We start from the raw sequence: 22,033 nt of genomic DNA, 5'->3' as shown, positions 1-22,033 counted from the left end.
GCGTTCTCCCTCCCCAGTCCTCAGCCGGGGACCTAGGGAGCATCAGGGTTATCCGTGTGTGGGGGGGATGGGCTGGCTCTGGAGAACATATGTTCAAGCAGAGATAGCCGCCCCCGTTATGCCGCCGCCGCAGGGGAGAGCAATGATGACCTTTCGGCGTACGGTCAAAGCCTCCCTTCAGAAACCCCTTTAACGGGGAACCCTCATATCGCCACCGCAAAGAGGAAGATGGACTAAAGGATTTCGCCCAAGGCCTGATACCGCCAAAGTTGTGATGTTTTGCTACGGGAAAAGCGAAATCTGCCAATGCAGGGAAATTCCTTTCCAGCCCTTTAACAGCGACCTTAACGTAGCAGTGCCTGCATACCTGTAAAGAAAGGTTAACCTGCAAAACCTGTGAAGAAAAGTTAACCTGCAAAATAAGGCATTAACTGAGGGTGGGTAGGGTGGGAGAAGCTCTGGAGCCAAGTGAGGATTCCCAGGTAAGATCCTCCCTCTATTGTGTGGGCAGGTAATCCCTCCCCTACCTGGCCTGATCTCCTTGGCAACGCTCCCCCCAGGTGGGATTGGACAACTGACTGGGGTAGGCGGAGACCTCCAGGTATCCCACCTGAGGGAAGGCAAAGCCAAGCCTATGCTAATGGAGCCGCTCCAGATCAAGGGGCTGCGCGCGCCCACGCAAAGGTCGCCCCCCGTTTTATGCGGGGAGCGGTCATTACTATTACAACCATTGGTGCTAATTTGAGGCTTTCCATAATGGGTATTTTGTAACAGTGTTGAGCGCCAATGTGAACCTTCTATTTACCTTTGGTTATGCAGTATTTAGAAGGGACACGGGTGGCGCTGTGGGTTAAACCGCAGAGCCTAGGACTTGCCGATCAGAAGGTCGGCAGTTCGAATGCCCGCGATGGGGTGAGCTCCTGTTGCTCGGTCCCTGCTCCTGCCCACCTAGCAGCTCAAAAGCACGTCAAAGTGCAAGTAGATAAATAGGTACCACTCCGTCAGGAAGGTAAACGGCGTTTCCGTGCACTGCTCTGGTTCATCAGAAGTGGCTTAGTCATGCTGGCCACATGAACCAGAAGCTGTACACCGGCTCCCTGGGCCAATAAAGCGAGATGAGTGCCACAACCCCAGAGTCGGCCACGACTGGACCTAATGGTCAGGGGTCACTTTACCTTTACCTTTATGCAGTATTTGGTCATGAAGGCCAATCTGTCCTTCCTAGTTTTGCACTAAGCGATTTCTGTTCCGTACAAAAGTGCAATTGGCTTTTAGTACATTTGTTTTGCAATTAGCAGACAAACCAAACAGACCAGGAGTAGTACTGATTTTTATTTTTATTTAATCTTCTAAAAACATTTTATTTTATTTTTAGATGAAATACTTCTAGCTTTTAAAGGACATTTTCAGAATCATTCTTCTCTGGCAGGGCTACCGCTTTTCCGATGCCGTTCTCCAAAGAGGGAACCTTTCCTTTTGACTCCGTAAATGCTATTTACTAAATGACTTGTAAAATAATAAATCACCACTTCTTAGCAACGATTTACGTCTCAGTGGGAACATGACCAATTGGCTCCTGTCACCACGAAACTGTTATCCATCTTGTTTCTGAGCAGATGGCAAGTATTTACTGTGAGTGACCTTTATTATTACTGCAGTTCTCCTGGCAGCAATGGCATATGGTATATGTGGACCCTGGAGCCAGGACTGGCTTCTTATTGGGAGAACTGGTAGCTGGCAAACAGGCTTTTTTTAACTGTGCTAATGATAAAGTTCATATTGAATTATATGACTTGAAAGGAGAATTTGGTAGATGAGATCACTTCAGGTAAGGGTGGCCTTTGTGCTATTACAGGAAGACCTTTTCCCTTGCTTGCCATTGGCTCTATGTTGGTAACTGTGCAAAACCATTTTATAAAGTAAAAGCAGAAACAAGGCAGGTGTAGATTAAATTGTGCGGCAAGTGTGATGAGGCATTTGTTTTAGTTCAGTAGGCAACCTGGGCTTTATTGTCATTGAGTTCTGGAACTGCCCACAAAATAGCAGATCTTGCAAAAGTTATCTCTTTCTACACTGCACAAGATGGGGCCAGAAGGAGGAGCAACTTTCCCCCTTACATAGATAGCAGTACGTTTGCTGTAAGATGGTGGCCCCATGGTAGCACCCTGTTCTACCACAGACTCTCCCATTTCCTGGTGCTGACTAACCCTTTCTCTAGCTGATACAGGTGGTGCTGTGGTCTAAACCACTGGGCCTCTTGGGCTTGCTGATCAGAAGGTTGGCGGTTCGAATCCCCATGACAGGGTGAGCTTCCGTTGCTCTGTCCCAGCTCCTGCCAACCTAGCAGTTCGAAAGCACACCAGTGCAAGTAGATAAATAGGTACCGCTGTGGCAGGAAGGTAAATGGTGTTTCCATGCACTCTTGTTTCTGTCATGGTGTTCTGTTGCGCCAAAAGTGGTTTAGTCATGCTGGCCACATGACCCGGAAAGCTGTCTGTGGACAAACACCGGCTCCCTCGGCCTGAAAGCGAGATGAGCACCGCAACCCCATAGTTGCCTTTGACTGGACTTAACCATCCAGGGGTCCTTTACCTTTTACCTAGCTGTCTGAACACCTATGTGCAAGAACATACATGTGCTGGCTTCATTCTGCCCTGAAGATCCAGGGTGACTGGAGAACAAATGCCCTCTCGTTCCTATCTGATACCTGAGATTGAGCAGGCTGGACCAGGAAAGGATGTTCGGGTTGATTGTATTTATACCAAACTCAGCAAATCCAGAAGCTGCAGACATCCTGCCAATTTCAGAAGCCCCATTTGCATATCCTCATTTCCTCCCGTGCACCAAAGAAGGCTCCGAAGCTTAGGTGCACCCGGTCATTAGCTCCAAACCAAGCCCAGGTAGTTTTCAGTTCAGCCACAGTCCCTGACAACATGGTTGCTTTGATACATACGGCCTCATCAGCTCATGTTTGCCCTTTGAAGATAGCAAGCATGCCAGCTAGGGGGCTAAGCCCTTTTGGGGGGCCCCTATATTTTGGGGGGAGGCTGCCCCCAATGTCGCTGCTCCAGTGGCCAGCTTCTCCTCCTCCTCCTGCCATGGAGGGGAATGAGGGTTGAAGCAACCTCTCACTGGTGGCGGCACCAAGAGGAGGCAGAGGAGCAGCCATTGAAACTGTGCAACTGCTGCATTTGGCTCCGACCCCAGTTCCTCCCAATGTTTCCCCACCCTCCGCAATCGCCCTCACAAGCTGGTGCCTCTGGAAGAGAGAGTCATATGAAGAAGTAAGGAATCCTTGGTTGATTGGCTAGGGTGCATCTCCTAGGTCTACAGCGCAATTGTTCAGTAAATAAAAGCCCAGATGCACGCACCATAAACTCTATTTACCCTAGAGTTATTCCAGAACTAATTTATCTCTCTCCTCCCCCTGTAAATAGACATCTTATGTAATTTACCTTGATATGTAAATAGAGGAGTTTCACCCTTGTGTTTCACGCTGTGCAAGGTTCATACAAGTTTTCGTGGTTTTAGATCCACTGTTCTGTTGTGTAAAATGAAGAAATGGCCATTTATCCCAGCTTTGCTATAGTGTTGTAGCGAAAGATGCTTGTTTAATGGGCAGCGAAGTTGTCTTTGGTAGATGGAATTCAGGTCACATCTCCCTGGCACCCTGGGGGCTGAAACCAGAGCAAGCAGGATGATTGAAAGAAAGAGTTTTGCAATTTGAATGTGACAGTAGTCCTGATTTGTACATATGCTTATGGTAAATCAATACTTTTTAGAGAGAAAAACCAATGCCCTAATTTTTTTTGGATTTGGCTTGCAAGCAACCCCTTATGAGAGCTATCTGAGTGGAATGAGGTCCAACCTAGATATGACATTAAATACACCAATAGAAGTAGCTTTCCGTAGGTCTTTTTTGCTGTTAATAGCTACATTTGTGGGGAGGCGCATTTTCCATCTTAACTTGAAACAGGACAGTTTCAATTTATGGCTTAAGAAGCTGTATTGTTTCAACAAACCATAGTTTAACAGTTTAGGGTTAGGCGGTAAAGCTAAACTATGGTTAATCAGAATAAAAAAGTTCCTTCCAGTAGCACCTTAAAGACCAACTAAGTTAGTTCTTGGTATGAGCTTTCGTGTGCATGCACACTTCTTCAGATACACTGAAACAAAAGTTGCCAGATCCTTCTATATAGTGAGAAGGTGGGGAGGGGTATTACTCAGAAGGGTGGTGGGAATGGGTGATTGGCAGTTAGCTGAGATGATATGGTTAATCAGAAATGTCTGCTCCCTTCCTCACAGCCTCCGCAGAGGAGAGAAGGGGTGGTTGAAAGCCAGTGTCTCACTGTGGCTCATCCTCATAAAACTAAATCACAGTTTAGCAGTTCATGCAAAAGAGGACTCAGAATGGAAAGAAAATTTAAAATGCAATGAATCCAAAGATCATCTTTATATGGATTTAGAAGCTAGAAATAACAGCATGTGAAAGAGAAATGTTGCAGTTGGAAGATCTGACAAAACAGCAGTCATTTGTTATGTTTTTCTGTTGAGTTTATATTCTCTCTCTTTAATTGTTATGTTCACACAGATGGGCCCTATGGACTTACCATAAATTCTGACAATGGCCAGAAGTTAGGGGATTATTTTACGTTTAACAAAGGGGAAGCAGTCCAGCTTTACTGCTCAGCAGATTCCAATCCACCAAATATTTTTTATTCATGGACCCAGAGGGCTGACAACTCCACGCGCCTCATTAAGTACGGGAGGTCCCTGGAAGTTGTATCTGAGAAGGTGACGCAGAAAACAGAAGAATACAGGTGCAGAGCTCTCAACAACAAGACTGGGAAGTGGAAAGAAACCCACATATTTGTGATTATGATGCCAAAAGGTAAGAATGAATGCTCGCATGTCAACCTACAAGGTTTGTACAAAACTTCCAAGCCACTGTCTGAAAACTCAGGCAGACAATATCTTAGAGACAGAAAGGAAAGCGTCACCAAACTTGTTTAATCATAGTTCCCTCTCACCAAAGGGGTCCTGAGAAGTGAAATTTTGTGGTTTCCGCAGAGGAGAGCATTGTAATTCAATAGGTACAAATGAGACCAAAGTTTATAGAGTGCCCTTTATGAAAGGTTCGGCATCTTTAGCACAAAAAACAACACTGATGCAGTGACTAATTTATGTTGTAGGATCAATCAATATAACTATATTTACTTACTAAAGAATGACATGAAAGGGAACCTATATAGGAAGAAATCAAGGGTGATCTCTGAAATTTTCCTCTTTTCTCCACTCCTTATCCAAACTAGTGTTGTTGGCCTTTAATACGCGTTCTGTTCCTGGCATAGAGGTAAATGGTATGTTAGGTAATTCAGCTGTGAATGAAACACTTGAGCCAAAGTTGACAAGGCAACAGTAGAGCCAACATTGCTGTTATTCTACCTGCCCATGACGGCTGCAGTGTAACTACATTCTGGCCCTTGAACATCACAGTAGCTTAATGCAGTTATTAGTATACGCCTATCCAGATCACAAGGAGACTTAAGAGTTTCCCATTCATACTCCAGAAGCCTAAATATAGGCAGCATTGATAAATCAAGCAACCTCTTCTTTCGTACTATTTGGCACAGAATGGTCTAGGATAGGAGTGGGGGATTTGTGGCTCTCCCGGTGTTGTTGGACTCCAGCTCCCAGGATCTCTGTTCAAAGGCCATGCTAGCTAAGGCTGATGGGACCTGTAGCCCAACAATGTATGGAGAGCTGGAAGTTCCCCATTCTTGCACTAGGAGCACTCAATGAACCTTATTGATGTTTGGAGGATGTGGAACTTTTGTTGGAAGCCGCCCAGAGTGGCTGGGGAAACCCAGCCAGATGGGCAAGGTCCAAATAATAAATTATTATTTTTTTAATATTATTTATTATAACTTACTAGTATGTCAGAGAGAGACCAAATGAGATCCATGTAAGCTGCTCTTCTAGTGGGATACAAGCGGATAAATAAATAAGAATCAACAAGGCTACAATACTATGCACACTTACCTGGGAGGGAGGGAGTCCCATCCCATTGACCCCAAGGAGATTACTCCAAAGTTGACCCATATGGTGCGTTAAACAAGAAAACTGCTAAGGTAAATTCTTTCCTATCAGATTATAGCTGATCTGTATAGTTACAGAAATATTTTTTCTTTATTAATTAGTTAATAAATGTTTAAAATGCATTGTGTAAAATTGCACAAGTTCTATCTCTTTCCCTGCCCCCCATTTTTATATAGAAAAAAAGATTTGTTAGAATGAGGATAACTCTTACATGCTGCCCTGTTATTAAGCATATATCTTTTTCACATTGCCATTACATTAATGTAAACTCAAGTTACTGTATTCAGATATTGCCTTACAGGACATTTCACAAGCTTGTTTGGCTTTGACAACACAAAGACCTGAGCCTTTATGCTTAAGATAAATACGGTCAGCAGCTGCTTATTGTACAAAGGGATTTAATATAATCACAGATGAAAGTTCTGTGTTTTCAAACACACTGAAAGGAAAATAGGTTACAATTTTACAGTGAAACCTATTCAGGTTTTTTTAAATGACGCCTAGGAAAGAAAAACATAATCAAAGGTTTTGCGTTGCGTAAAATTACATATTTCCTATTCATGGAAGTAAAATAGGACTCAATTGAATAGGATAATAAAAGCACCAATCTTACAGTTTATGGTAAGATCTGAAAAGCTAGCAAAACCTGCAAAATGCAGATCTGTACATTTTCTATTTACACTTTTAAGAATATATTGCCAATCATATCTTCGTTAACTCATACTATTTAAAAAGTGAGCTCATATATACAATCACATAACATTGGGTTTGCTTCACATCAAACCAATATTTGTTGCTTATAAGTGCTATGAAAATAAAGAAGAAACCAGCAGGAACTTGTGGCAAGATAGCCAATCTAGTTTGTGTTAGAGAGATCTAACTGCGCTGGTTAGAGAGGATTTCACTGGGATTTTGCAGGGACCCCCTGATCTGTCTGTGGCCCCAATATGTAGCCCCCAGATCAGGATTATTCACCCTGTGCCTGACCAAACCAGATCCAGCCCTGGAACAAATCAGGGGGTGGGGCTAAGGATCTTTCTAAAAGGGTTTTTTAATTGAGGCAGGCATACCCAGGCCTGATGGCTCCTTAGGATCAATGGATCACCATGGAGATCTGCTGGATTGGACTTCGCCTGAGGAGACCATACTTAGCCATACATACCAGAGAGGAGGGAGCTGTAGCGTGGTAACATCTGGAGGACGAAATGTTCCCCACCTTATAACACAAAGTAGGTGTCAGGGTTCGGTTCTGCCCCAGACCTCAAATCTAAGGTCTCCTCAGATGAGAAGCAAGGAGATTTGGAGAATCTCCCTGCTGCTAATGGTCCTGAGGAGCAATCAGATCTAGACTTTCCTGTCTCGGGACCAGAGGTTCCTACACCGGCTGCCTGAGTACCTGGCAGCTCTCAGATCCACTCCACCCCACCAGGGCCATAGGAGCAGAGGGGATGGCGAGCCAGACAGGAACTTCAGAGCGGTCACCAAAGGATGCTTTGATGTCAAGGATGCTTCCCAGCCAAAGGAATGTATATGGCAGGTAGTTGTTGTCAAATATAGCACATTCGCTTCTACAGCTCTGGACTCTATGGAGCAGTTGCAGCAACTGGCGGCCACGTCCCCTCAACCAGTTTATTTCAGAATGAAGGTACATAATTTCAGGATGAAATTAATAAGCATATTTTGTCTAAGGATATAAATCACAATTAACAATGAGTTCTGTAATGTCTAACTTGTGACCTTCAGAGTTTTACAGTTTGTGACTAATGGTGTTATTGGTTTCTATGATGTCAATATTAGCAGACTTGTAAAAGGAGACAACAGTTTATGGTTCCTTATCTTGCAAAGCTCAAATGACTAAAATAAATTATTCATAAATATAGGAAGCACGTAGGAATATATACCCCGTACCACGGTGGCTTCTGCTTCTGCTTAGAGAACTATTTAGAACTGTCAGTCTTATGACCGATCTCAAGTGCAACTTTCCTGAACTAAGGAATCGAAGCTCCATTTAGAAAATACTGAACAAGGAAACGTGTGGTGGGTTGTATATGCAAAAGATTTAAAACACATGTAGTCACCAGGTCATCTGCAGAACTCTTGGGTGGATTCAGATTTCTGGGAGCCTGTTGATCACTGTATTAACTTTGCACATTACACCAGAAGAGTGGAAGAAGAAGACTGACTATCTGTGAGGGCCACTTTTCCCCAGTAATAGGCCAATGCTTCTCTCTGAACTAAAGCTCCCAAAGTAGACAGAAAGTTTAACTGTGTATGTCTTCCTCCTGGCTTCTCCCTTCCCAGTGCAGCCATTGGCAACTGTCAGTTTCAAAGGAAGAAGGGTGAGTTGGAGGCAGGGGAGAATGTTGCTTAACACTTTCCCTTCGGGACTGTTTTCCTCTCAAAATTCACACACACACACACACACACACACACACACACACACACACACACCAATTTTCTTCTCTTCTGCATATGGAAGGGAAATCTATGGAGGAGTGGGAAGATGTGGATAGCCCTATGTATTTCCCCTGTGTGTGAAGGCAGTAGGAGGAATTTTGAGTGGCAAAGTGGCCAGAGGGGCAAGGGCCTTCTTCCAGGTGGCCCACACAACATGAGACCTTGAGAGTTCTCCTGCAGTGAGATGAACTAAGGGGACACTTCCAGACTGTTGCTATTTTGGGGTGGGATTCAATCACATACCAGCAAATTCAGGTTAAATTAAAGTTGATTGGTAGCTCTTGTGCAACAAAACCCACTTCCCTCCCCCTCAAAAAAAGGAACTTTTATTTATTGTGATAAATAAAATGATGGAGAATTGCACTAGAAAGTGTGGGGTGACCCTTGCTTTGAGGCAACATGACATAAACTCCCTGTAAACAATTTGGAATGAACACTTGATAAATAGCTGACGTCATCTAACCTCCCCACAAATTTTGGGCAAACGAATCAGGATGAGTGCTCAATAAGCAGGTTGTCTGGATGCCACCACTGCCTTCACATCTAGAGCTCATGTGACCCTCCACAGGAGATATGCACAGGTTCCTCCATTCCTCATTATCCCTGAAGAATTGGGGGGGGGGGGTCAGATGTGCAATTGCACATTAATTTTCTATAGCTTCTCCTGGAGTATGGCCACACTCAATCGGGATGCTGGCTACTCTGATTGTTGTAAAGTTTCTCGACCCTATTATCAGTGCCAAAAATGGAAGTCTTTTATCTATTCTAGGGTGTATCATTGTACCGTTACTAAGAGTAGTTGCTCAAATTCGTTTGCAGTTTTGCGAAGCCATGGCTACAGCTTATTTCCCTCTTATTTGCTCTTAGTGAGATATGGGATTATATATATTTAACTAAAGACAGACACTCTGAGAGACAAATATAACATGAGCTGGCACTCGGCAAAGGGCCGACTCATGTGTCTTGTTACAAAAGCTGTGCACATCATAAGATAGCACATAATATATTTGGGGTATGTACAGATATACATAAAAGGTTTTTGAAAGAAAGAAAGAAAGAAAGAAAGAAAGAAAGAAAGAAAGAAAGAAAGAAGAAAAGGGGGAGGGAGCAGATGCTGCAGTCTAAAACTGCAATCTTCATGTTGTTAACATTCATACTGAATCTAGCTCAGGGAAAACTGGTTCTGTGGTTATGCAGCAAAAACAACAGGGCACTGCGCTGACTAGCCAGTATCTGTGACATCACAACCTCTCCTCCCCTTGGGTCCTCCAAGCAGACTATGACTCTCAGCATAACCTACATCACGGGACCATTACAAGAATAATATGGGGGTGGGATCAGCTCCTTGGAGAAAATACGGGATATAAATGTAGCACTTCACACAAAAATATGGCTAGAAGCAGAGAAACATAAGCAGTAAATGTCTGAAAACTGTCAATGTTGAATTGCTGGTAGGAATAACTATATTTAACAAAGCAAAAGTGGAAGTGACCTACATCCAAGACACAGCCTTTATTCCTCTAATCTACGTATATATGTTTAACTTGATGACACATTTCACATTACCCCCCCCCCCCACACACACAATAAAAACACTGATTTTGCAAAGATTTTTTAAAATGTCATGTGCCAGGGTTCTTCCCTGATTTCCCCCATGCACCAGTCCACAGTCTTTAGGGTGTGGCATCATTTCATATATCAAAAAAGCTAAAGGGAGATAATGAATCAGATGTGATGCTGAACATATGCTCTGAGTTACAGTTCAATTTTTACTTGAAAATTCCTATGTCCACAGAAGTAACATTTGTCTCATCTCTGTGCCTCAATGTATTGTGGGTGATGTGGGTGTTGTTAACATGGTTTAATGCTATTTACCTGTCTCCTGGGAACTGTAATTCTGTGGGGTGGGGGGAAGGGTACATGTGAACAAAAATGCATATATTGAGGTAAAATGTGCATAAAAATGGATATATTGCTGAAAATGCATACAAAAATGCATTATATTAGGAGAAATATAAATATAAGAGGAAATATGCTTTGGAAAAATGTGTTTATTAGGCAAGGTTGCATGCAAAATTGTGCACATGAATAGAAATTCGTACTAAAATGCTGGTCAATTTTCATGATGACTTCTTGAAATAAATTCAGAATGTGGAAAACTAGGAATTTAAGATTGGACAAGTTAGAAACTGAAATGAGCAGATTCATCCATCCCTAAGGAAAATACATGTGAAGTGAGCATGATAAGAAATTAGGGTTGGCATACGGCCGGATTTTCCCAGACATATCCAGAATACCGCAGTCAGCAGCAGTGTCCGGGTGGAAATCGGGAAAATGTCTGAAATATGGCAACCTCTATAAGAAGTGGGCTAAAATTCTAGGAAGATGCTGATAAATATATAATTAATTTGGTCTCCTACCTGGTAAGTAGATTTCCTTGCATGAAGGAATATAATCAGTTTACCTACTTATCCAACTCCTCTAACTTAACAAATAATACTTTTTAATTCTGAACTGCTAAACAGCTTCAGTGAAAATGTAAATGAAGCAGAAAGCAAATCCTATCTGAAAGTATAATGTTTAGCTAAACTATGAACCGAAGTATCTAACAACTTCAAATATATAACTGGATTGAAGAAACCCACTTTTTTTTTTCCTTAAACCCATCTTTTCTGTGTAACCCACAACACTCCCCAACTGTGCCAACAGCTGTTAGATATGAAAAGGAGCAAATGAAGCAACATCAGCTGCATTGTTAGGTAAGCGTCACAAAGCTGTCGTGGGTGCATTCATTTTGAAGGGTGCATCGCACTGCAACAGCCTGCAAGGCAGCTGGCAAACGTGGATCCAGATCACAGATAATCTGGGCTGGCTTTCTCCTAGGCCGATGGTTGCCCCCAGTGCCAAAGCCAGGGAAGTTAGGAGGTTGGAGATTTGAAGGAGGGAGGTGCGCCCTCAACAAGACACTGGGGCAGTTCTAAGATGTTACTACAAATTTTCGCTTGTCATACAAGCGAAGCCAGAACTGAAGTAATTAGAACGAAGTGTGAGTGCCCTCTAGCGGCCGCATGCAGCCACAGCAAGTGCAATCCATGAGGAACCGTTCCAACATTGAAAGGTGAAGAGATATTTTAAAATAATGAAAGCAGAGCATAACAGGTTTGTAGAAAATAGCCTATTTCCATTCCTGGCTTAACCCAGAACGAAAGCAAATTCAGTATCCATCTTGTGAATCGACACTACCAAAAAGGAAACTGTCTACAAATTATATTTCATCTAAAAATCCATTACATTTGATTCCACAGTTTGGGTCTCGTTACTGCTGACTGACAGTGGCAGCCTGATTATATGCAAATTAAGGCATATGCCTAAGCACATTTATCTGCACGGTATCAGGTTGCAGTGACGTCTAGTCTCTCCCCCCTTCATATTTCACCATGAATGCACTCCTTATTTAAAAATCTGAACCCCACTTTCCACCATGTAGGTGTCAAAGCAACTGGCAACAATAAAATATGAAAAGGGGGAAAAACATAAATTAAGCCTCTAAAATTTAAAAACTTCAACCAATTAAAATCCAAATGCACAAATAAGCTAAATAAATATCTCATAAATCCTTTGCTTCGGGGAAAACAGCAGAGAGAGAGAGAGAGCGCACAGCAGGAAGTGGGCAGCAAATTTGCTGCTGCACATTTTGAATGTGCAAATGCAACAGCCGAACGAAGAGTAGAATGAAGAAAGTCAAGGCTATGCAACTCTTACCAAAACTGATCTCAAAATAGCTGTGGTCCTTGGTGTAAGGTGTTTGTTGGTGTTCCCCAGAACAGCTTCACTCCACGCCAGTGGAGGCTAAACAAATTTGGTCAAATGGGACACTGCCTCACCAACCTCTCTGTCTTCAGCCAGTTCCCAGCCTGCCTGCCTTTTTACATGCCAGGGGGTGACCTTGCCTTTCAGGCTCCTCCTCCTTAATGTCAGGGCTGCCATTGTAGAACTGCTCAGGGATATGGGGGGGGGGGCAGGGGACTAGAATTAGTTGTCATTGGCTCTGGCTCCACCTCCAATTGGCAACTCCTCTCTGCCTTCTGCCTGGATGTGGCATTTGCCCATTCTTTTTTAAAATGTCTGTACAGGGGGAGAGAAAGAGTTAATAGGTAGACCAATAGAAAAGCCAGAGGCGGAGCCTACCTGTTTATAAAAGAGCTTAGCCCGAGGTTTGGATTGGTTGGTTTTAGTTGGTTGGGAAAGGCAGTTGGGAAAACAGTTGGCAGACTGTTGGAAATACAGTGGTACCTTGGGTTACAGACGCTTCAGAGTACAGACTCCGCTAACCCTAAAATAGTACCTCGGGTTAAGAACTTTGCTTCAGGATGAGAACAGAAATCGTGCTCGGGCAGCGTGGCAGCAGCAGCAGGAGGCCCCATTAGCTAAAGTGGTGCTTCAGGTTAAGATCAGTTTCAGGTTAAGAACGGACCTCCGGAACTAATTAAGTACTTAACCAGAGGTACCACTGTAGAGAGACAGTTAGTGCAGTTGGTTCTTGTGTGAGGGGAAGTAGAAGAGTTAGAGACAGGATAAAATAAGACTAAGAAGGTAAAGAGTAACGTTTTGAATGCAGTTAAAGTATATTTTTGTTTGCAGTAAACTACACTCTTCTTTGTTAACTTAAGAACCTGACTGAGACTAAGTGATTTACCGGGGAGGGTCTGGTTGGTGGCAGTGGATTAGTGGTGTACGGATCAATAGTCTGTGAGACAACCGGGGGCTCCGTACGAACGCCACACTGGCCAACCCCAATGGGCAGCAACCATCATGGCCCCGTGTACATGTTCACAGAACACATTTGTTCCTACCGTCATCACATTACCCACAAACTCTTGAACTTGATCCACACAGAAACCAGGCCAAATAAAGGACTAAAGTAATTTTCTGCTCTTCTCTGCAACTCAAGTAAAGTCAGAAGAAGAAACGATAAGTTTCAGGACCAGGTAAATCGTATTTAAGAATTATTTTCCACTGGTGGCATGCAGACAGTAGAATGGAAGAAGCAATCCCCGGGATATTTACACTATTTGAACCAGTGTTGATGCTCTAGCTCCAGAGCACTGCTATGTGCAATGTTTTGCATTATAGGCCTGGCCAGAATGATAAGTGCAAATCAAATATCAACTTCTGTTCTTCTCTGACGCAGGACTGGAGCAGCTGGCTCAAAGAGAAAAATATTTGTCTCCACTAGGAATATTATGTGGAATTTCCTTATTTTTGATAGTATCAATGTTCCTTCTAGCGTTATGGAAAAGATTCCAGCCTCATAAAGGTATGTTAAATTAACGCCGGAATAAATTCAAAGCTTCTGTAAACCATAACAAAAAAGGTTGATTGTTCTTTGTCTCTTTTTCAGTTCTACAGCAGAAGCTGCAGACCAGGTAGAAAACTTAATTATCATTTGTCTACACGAAGCTTTTAAAAGAAGGGGGACGGACGGACGCAGCATCTTTTTGCTGCCTACGATTCCGCGCTGAATTTGAAATAATTGTATTTTTGTTTAATGTTTCAGGCCTGAAGCAGATTACAGAAAAGCACAAACTATTTCAGGTAATATATGATATAAAGAGTTAAATGGAAAGAGACCACTTTAGAAGCTTTCAAAAGAATCAAAGAGAGGAGGACAGCAAAACGACAAATTAGATAATGATTAGGTTTCTAAGCCTTTTCTTAAAAGCAGTATCTTGGAAGGAAGGGGGAGCAAACTGCAGTGGGGTAGCGCTACAATTGGGAGTTGGGGGTTACTTGCTGCTTTTCTCATCTAAATTGCACCATGAACCTCCTATTTTTGCCATAAAGGAAAACACTCATCTGGAATCCCCAATGTGGAGCCCATGGGCACCATGTTGCCCTTAGAACCCCATTTGGTGCCTGCCAAGGCCTTCCTGCCCCTCCCTCAGTGGAGATGGATTGCCTGCTTTGAGCAGGGCTTGCTTGAATTTTAGCATCTGTCTTTTTTGTTGTTGTTAAGAGTGTGTGTAGGTGTTTTGCCTGTTTGGGGAGTGTGAACTGGTAGGTATAGCCAACTCCTGCAGAGAGCAGAATTTAGCCTCCTGTTCTTTATCTGAGGAACAGAAAGTTTAATCCTGCTCCCAGTTATTACGATGTCAGATTATCGACAGGTGAGTGGTTACAACCACCTGCCAAAGTTGGCCCACAGGGGAAGATAAAGATGGGGTCCTCTAGGGTGCCAAAATGGTGCCCCACTTCTGCAAATCACACACTCTCATACTGAACCTGAGACTGAACCTGAGGTGGAACACAATTGTCCATAATTATTACTTTCTCTTTATTTAAATATCGGCACTTTTAGGGCATGAAAACGCGCTAGATGATTTTGGAATATATGAATTTGTTGCCTTTCCTGACGCTGCAGGAATTTCAAGGGTAAGTGCTTATATCTCTGCAGCATGGATATCTGAAAAGCCATTTTGCCGGCAGTATTACAAAACAGAAATAGCCCTTGGTTTCCAAAACCAGAAATATAGATATATTCATAAAGAAGGAAGGCGGTTCATTTTAGCAACTCTGAATCTGACTCTTGTGTTATGGTCTGTGTCCTCCATTGTTACTTCTTCATTCTGAGTGTGATAACTACTTCCCAAATCTTCTGAGCTTTTAGTGGCACTGAAAAGCTACACTATAAGGCCAGTCTGACATGGTGGTAGGAGTTTTGGACTAGGACTCCAGAAATTCATGTTCAGATCCCCACAGATCTATAAAGCTCACTGGCTGCCGTAGGGCCAGTTTCCCTCTCTCACCCTAGCCTGTTTCACAATAGGGTGGTGTGCATTTTTTGCGAAGATAAAACAGAGGAAGAAATAATACCGTATGTGCTGCCTTAAGATACTTGGAAGAAAGGGATGGTACCAATGAATGAAATAAATAGCCAAATGCTACAGAGTGCCTTAATGTGTATAGATGAAAACTCACCTTGCCCAAAACATAAATGAACGGATGCCCACATCACACACAGGACCCTGTCTGTTTCCTTTGCTGTTTCTTCTTCATTCTACTTCCTCAATCTTAAGAACTTCAAGTCACACTGAGAAACTGCAGGTTCCCTAAATGTGCACAGACCAGAATTCATCCTGCTCAAAAAGGATGTTAGATCTGAGGCCAGTCTAGATCCGGGAACAGATTCGCCAGCTTTTGAAAGGCCAATTCATGTCAACATGAAGCTGTTGTTATAAACCCAACTCCCTCCAACTAGAAGTCAGGCAGGCATTGGCCCTGTGGAGTTTCAAATGCCTAGTTAATATCATATTTCAGGATGCTATTTGCATTATCAATGCTTCTCTGAACATTTCTTTTCTCATGCTTAAATTTCTGAGATTTTAAATTTATGTCTTAAACATGGCATGTTGTATATTTTTGTCACCTTTTGCCACTTTGAGATCTAGATGGTGAAAAAATGGGATATGTATTTTTGAATAAATAAATAAATAAAAAAGGCCTGTCCTCCCTCACCACAATCTATAGCCAGACAACACATTAAGCCAGGCTTCCTCAACCTCGGCCCTCCAGATGTTTAGAGACTACAATTCCCATCATCCCTGACCACTCGTCCTGCTAGCTAGGGATCATGGGAGTTGTAGGCCAAAAACATCTGGAGAGCCAAGGTTGAGGAAGCCTGCATTAAGCCAAACATTGGCTTAGCAGCTGCTGCACCACACTGTCCTGTGCTATAAGGGCCGGGGAGGAACAAAATGGGTACAAATTCCTCTCTAGGAGACCATAAACCATTGATTGGTTGACCCTCTTGTGCAAATAAGGCCTACATCTCACTGGCTCTGTTTTAGGCTTCCATGTTAGTTTTGCCTATCTTGCTCAGAGAAAAACATTATTTCCTCCTTTCAGGTGTCAAGTTGGTCAGTTTCTGTCTCTGATACTGCACAAGGCCAGGATTTTAATGGAACAGTTTATGAAGTTATTCGGCACATTCCTGAACAATATCAAGAACGTCAAGAGTAAGTTGCGCAAACCTAATTTGTCAACCAGGTTGCACAATGAGACTGCCTGGCAGGGGTGGACTTTAGTAATATGGTGCCCTGAACACGGACAAAATTTGTCCCATCCCCCCAATATTTATTGTTTTCACAATAATTCCAATATTATAATAATGGTAATTTGTTAATCATGATTTTATTTTATATCAGTCAATCAATCTATTAAAAAACATGTAGCCTGGCGTTTTAATGCCATTGGGTATTTCCAAGAAGGGAAATACAAAAATCAGAATAATTAAAACCATCAGAATTATAACAAAGTCTTGTGGTGCCTTAAAGACTAACAAATTTATTATGGCATATGCTTTAATGGACTATAATCCATTTCATCAGGCACAACTAACACAGACTCACTAAAATGGTTTCCATTCTGGGAATTGTTAAGAATTACAGTAAATAAAATTTAGCAGAAAGTATGAAGAAACATCTGGATGACAGTGATTTTCATTCCAGAGAGCTCTCTCTTACATATATTTTACAAATGGTGGGTTTGGGTTTGGTTTTTTACCTCTCCAAACATTACTTCATCTGTGTCATGCTATAAGCTTACAGCACGGAGGACTTTATCACATTTATATTCTGCGTATGCATGACTTGAGTGTGCAACATTCTGTCCGCTACACCCCACCCCTACTTAACAGTTTGCAATGCTTAAGGAAATGTTTGCAATGAGGATATCCTGTGATATCTTAAGACATCGCTTTGTGGTGTTTGTTTTGCTGCAACACACTGCCCCTCTGGAATTTGTTGGTATTGTTTATGGAATGAAGTTTAAAAGCTCTACACAAAGTCTTCTCAACCAGGAACTGTGACTCAATATGAGTTTGATTTTTTTTCCCCCTCCTAGAGGCACATGAAAAGAAAATGAAAGCATAGGGATGAAATCTGTTTTTGGAAATAGAAGAAGCAACAAATGCCACAGCATGGGAAAGGATCGACCTGTCGCTTCTAATGACAAGGCCATCTCAAGTTTAATAAGCAAAATCTTCTTTGCACATTTCTAATGTTATATATATATATATATATATATATATATATATATATATATATATATGCCTTGTTTAAATGATATATTGCTTACAGCTGCTGATTACAATTTAGACTGTAAAAGTTACAAATCCAACAGTGAAATGTCTAAGTGTTGGCTATTCCATTACTGTATTCTAAAATATTGGATTGCTGCCATCTGTGCCCAGTGAGAAGGATCTCTAATGCTTTTTTTTTTAAAGAACACTAAGATGAATGTGCCCTTAAGATTTTACATCAGCCTGTACTGTAAATAACGATAAATAAGTATATGTTAGCAGCATGATAGGTGTTTGTTAGCAAATACCTGCTTTTTCTAAAGTCAGTGAACATTGCATTAAGTGAACATTGCAACTGAAATAATGTATAAAGTGATTCGCTGTACTGCTGTATTTCAAAACTGTAAATATGTATGTATGTGCGTATGTATATGTATTCAGTGATGGCTAGGGCCTCCTAAAGGAGAAGGTACTACAAATCCTTTGCATCCTAACCATAAACCATTCTCAGCCATATCTTCCCTTCCATCTTGGAAGCCCTACGTATTAGCCATGGAGAAACCTGGGTTAGGAGAAGAAAGGTGATTTGCCCAAGGCTACAAACAGGGACAAAAGCAGGCATGACATTATTTATGTAATTACTAATCCATTACTAATTACTAATCCATATTTCAGTATCTTTTTATAAAGTAAATAGCAGTCATAGCCCCGCCCCCGCCCTCACATGGAAGGAAGAGACTTTAACTCTTTTTCTTCACCACAGTTCTGATCTGGGTCAAGGGGAGCATGCAGCTACTGTAGGAATAATCTGGAGTCTGTTTTGACCCTCGGTGCGATGCAGAGATGGGGTGTGAGTTCAAGCCCCCAAATAAATTCTCCCCTTTGTTACTGTGCCTCTTCACCAAAAACATGATTTTGCAGAGACGGAAAAAATCATTCCCCTATATGGTAACTACTGCAAGAACAGTACACACTAGACAAATTAAAATTAAAAATATTAAGAAGCTTGTGCATCTCTGTTCTCTTCTGCCATGGCCGCAAGAAGGAATTTGGAAACTGTAGGAGTTCAATGACAGTTAAACTAAAATGGTAGCAGAAACTTCTTATCTGCCTCCTGCAGCCACACCAGAGTCCGCACACCCAGAGAAGATATCTAAATGCAGCCAAAATGTGGTACTAATGAGAGAAAAACAATCACCCAAAACTTTATTATAGACAGAATCTGGATGGGTTTTGCTGAAAGCTTAATTAAAATTTGCAGTGACAATCAGATACTTTTGTGATGTTCAATATTGTTAAAGCACATGTTGAATTCAATATGTAACAAGTTTAATATGTTATGACGAATTTATGTAATAAATTTGATGAGATTTTGAATTTTAAAAAGGGATTCTTTTACTGCCTTACTTGAAACCACACAGGTGGTTGCTTGGCACTCTAGTGAAAATAATCACAACTGTTTGGACCTCTTCTGTTTTCTTTTCTGTGAACTGGATAACTTTCGTTGCTTTGGTTTTTCTTCACGTTATGTGCTCTGGTAGGATTGATACACTACTCCAGCATGCCAGTGTTAAAACAGAGAACCCTATAAGCTGCATGTAAGAGGCAACACGATACAAGTTTATAAAATTATGCCTGGCATGGCATGGCATGAACACTCGAATTCATGGCCATCCAATGAAACTGAATGTTGGAAGATTCAGAACAGATATAAGAAAGTACTTCTTCACACAGCATATTGTTAAACTTTGGAACTTGCTCCCACAGGAGACAGCAATGTCCACCTACTTGGATGGCAGCTAACAGATTGAGGTTGAATCCTGACAAGACAGAAGTACTGTTTTGGGGGGACAAGAGGCGGGCAGGTGTGGAGGACTCCCTGGTCCTGAATGAGGTAATTGTGCCCCTGAAGGACCAGGTGCACAGCCTGGGAGTCATTCTGGACTCACAGCTGTCCATGGAGGCACAGTTCAATTCTGTGTCCAGGGTAGCTGTTTATCAGCTCTATCTGGTATGCTAGCTGAGACCCTACCTGCCTGCAAACTGTCTCGCCAGAGTGGTGCATGCTCTAGTTATCTCTTGCTTGGACTACTGCAATGTGCTCTGTGTGGGGCTACCTTTGAAGGTGAACTACAGCTAATCCAGAATGTGGCAGCTAGACTGGTGACTGGGAGCAGCTGAGACCATATAACACCGGTCTTGAAAGACCTACACTGGCTCTCAGTACTTTTCTGAGCACAATTCAAAGTGTTGGGGCTGATCTTTAAAGCCCTAAACGGCTTCGGCCCAGTATACCTGAAGGAGCGTCTCCACCCCCATCGCTCTGCCTGGACACTGAGGTCCAGCGCCGAGGGCCTTCTGGCGGTTCCCTCACTGCAAGAAACCAAGTTACAGGGAACCAGGCAGAGGGCCTTCTCGGTAGTGGCACCCACCCTGTGGAACGCCCTCCCACCAGATGTCAAAGAGAAAAATAGCTACCAAACTTTTAGAAGACATCTGAAGGCAGCCCTGTTTAGGGAAGCTTTTAATGTTTAATAGGTTATTTTATTTTAGTGTTTTGTTGGAAGCTGCCCAGAGTGGCTGGGGAAACCCAGCCAGATGGCCGGGTTTAAAAAATAAATTATTATTTATTATTATTATTAGGATTCCCTACAAGTATCTGGTTGGCCCAAGGTTGAAAGGATCTGTGCAGGGCAGACCCCCAGTTATTGTATAAAATGGGAAATGTTATCACAGCTTGTTAGAAAACGAAACAACTCTTGAGTTTTGATTTCCACAGAAACGAAACCAAGTATATGAACAGGTTATGATGATATGATTTCAGAAAACCAACACCCAGGATTAAAATGAATGCACAAAGGTATGACGTGAATAAAAAGAAAGTACATTTTAAAGCCACTTAATCTTCCATGACACGAAAACAGGCCAGGCTAACATTTTGACAGCACTCAGAAGCTGAAAAGACTGACTTAGCAACAAATGACCGATTCATCAGCAATGGCCACTCCTGGATTAGGATAGCCTTACTATAGTAATATCCACTCTTGCAACCTTGCATTTAGCTTACTCTAATGCACTCTATGTAGGGCTGGCTACCCTTGAAGACAATCCAGAAACTTCCACTAATGCAGAATGCAGCAGACAAAAGAGTTCACAGGTTTCTCTGTGCCCTGCTGTGAGTGTGAAGTCCACTCCCTGCAAGGCCCTTTGCCCCTGGACTAGGAGGCGGGAAGCAGACTCACCCTGCTCAGCATAAGAGACCCCTGAGAGGCTGGAGGGACATTGCCCTGCTGTGAGTCCTAAATGTTTTTAAATAGTTTTTAATCTGTGGTATTTTAAATTTTGTTTTTGTGTTTGTTTTGTTCTTTTGGGAGTGGGATAAACAGCTTGGGATCAGTTTAATTTTAGTATAACTGTAATTTTTTGTTCGTTTTTCTTTTTTTAATTAGCTGCTACTGTTTTATTGGTTTATTGTATAGTTTGTAGAACATATTCTGTTCTGAAGGGGAGAGGGTCAGGGCTGCCTGGGAGTGGGCCCCAGCCAGCAGAATGGCTGGGGCAGGTTCCATGGGGGGGGGGGGATGCACTGGGATACCAGATCTCAGTGATCACGGGCAGGAGGAGGAGTTATGCTAAGACCAGACCATGTCATTACCGAGGAGGAAGGTTGAGTTGTTGTTTGAGGACTAACCCTGCCTCTGGGTCTGGTCTTGACTGGAAGGATACTGGAATCAGCAATGAAGACCCACATGACCTGAAGGTGGTGCTGTACAATTCCAGGTCAATGATTCATAAGACCACTGCCATCCACGACTTGATCGTTGATGGAGGACTTGACCTAGCATGTGTAACAGAGACTTGGTTGGATGAAGCAGATTGGCCTGTTCTCGCCGCTCCTTGTCCAGCAGGTTTCTATTATGCACAGCGACCCAGGTCATATGGGCAGCAAGCGGGGGGGGGGGGTTTGCAGTGATTTCTAAGGAAGTCATTAGCTGACACCAGGCATCCTATTGGGAAGACCCAGTTTTCTGAGTGCATGTTCTGGAAGCTGGGCAATAGGGGCAGTACAGGATTCCTTTTGGTGTACGCTGACAGATGACCACAGCCAGGTTGGCTGGTGTTTCTCTCTCAAATCACAGGGGGAGGTGGCGCAACTGATCCAGGATTGGGTTGCAGAGGTGGAACGAAGTTTCTCCACCAGGGTGCAAGGGTTCAAGAGCGACCGAGGGTCACAGTTTACTGGGTCTGCTCTGGAGGAGTTTTTCAAGGAAAAGGGAATACGTCACCAGGTGACGGGTGCAAAGTCTCCTCAAGGGGAGGAGAGGGAGGCAGAGGCTGATCCCGGTGATGGGGACCAGGTCCAGGGTCAGGGGTCAGGGCAGGTTTGGGCATCTCCAA

At 42.8% G+C, this 22,033-nt stretch overlaps 1 protein-coding gene across 1 annotated transcript in view; it reads left to right on the top strand.

Annotated features, from left to right (window-relative positions):
• Positions 1-19,021, top strand: part of HEPACAM2 (HEPACAM family member 2) — a 31,695-nt gene extending 12,674 nt beyond the window's left edge. The window contains 7 exon segments of the mRNA XM_083467695.1: positions 4,592-4,891; positions 13,748-13,873; positions 13,958-13,982; positions 14,114-14,151; positions 14,915-14,988; positions 16,462-16,571; positions 17,458-19,021. Coding sequence (XP_083323821.1) covers positions 4,592-4,891; positions 13,748-13,873; positions 13,958-13,982; positions 14,114-14,151; positions 14,915-14,988; positions 16,462-16,571; positions 17,458-17,467 — 683 coding nt within the window. The 3' untranslated portion in view covers positions 17,468-19,021.
• The last annotated feature ends 3,012 nt before the right edge of the window (positions 19,022-22,033 follow it).

This window comes from Podarcis liolepis, assembly GCF_965112155.1.
Source record: "Podarcis liolepis genome assembly, chromosome: 12".
NCBI classification, from domain to species: Eukaryota; Metazoa; Chordata; class Lepidosauria; order Squamata; family Lacertidae; genus Podarcis; species Podarcis liolepis.
This window is presented reverse-complemented; position numbering and strand designations above follow the sequence as displayed.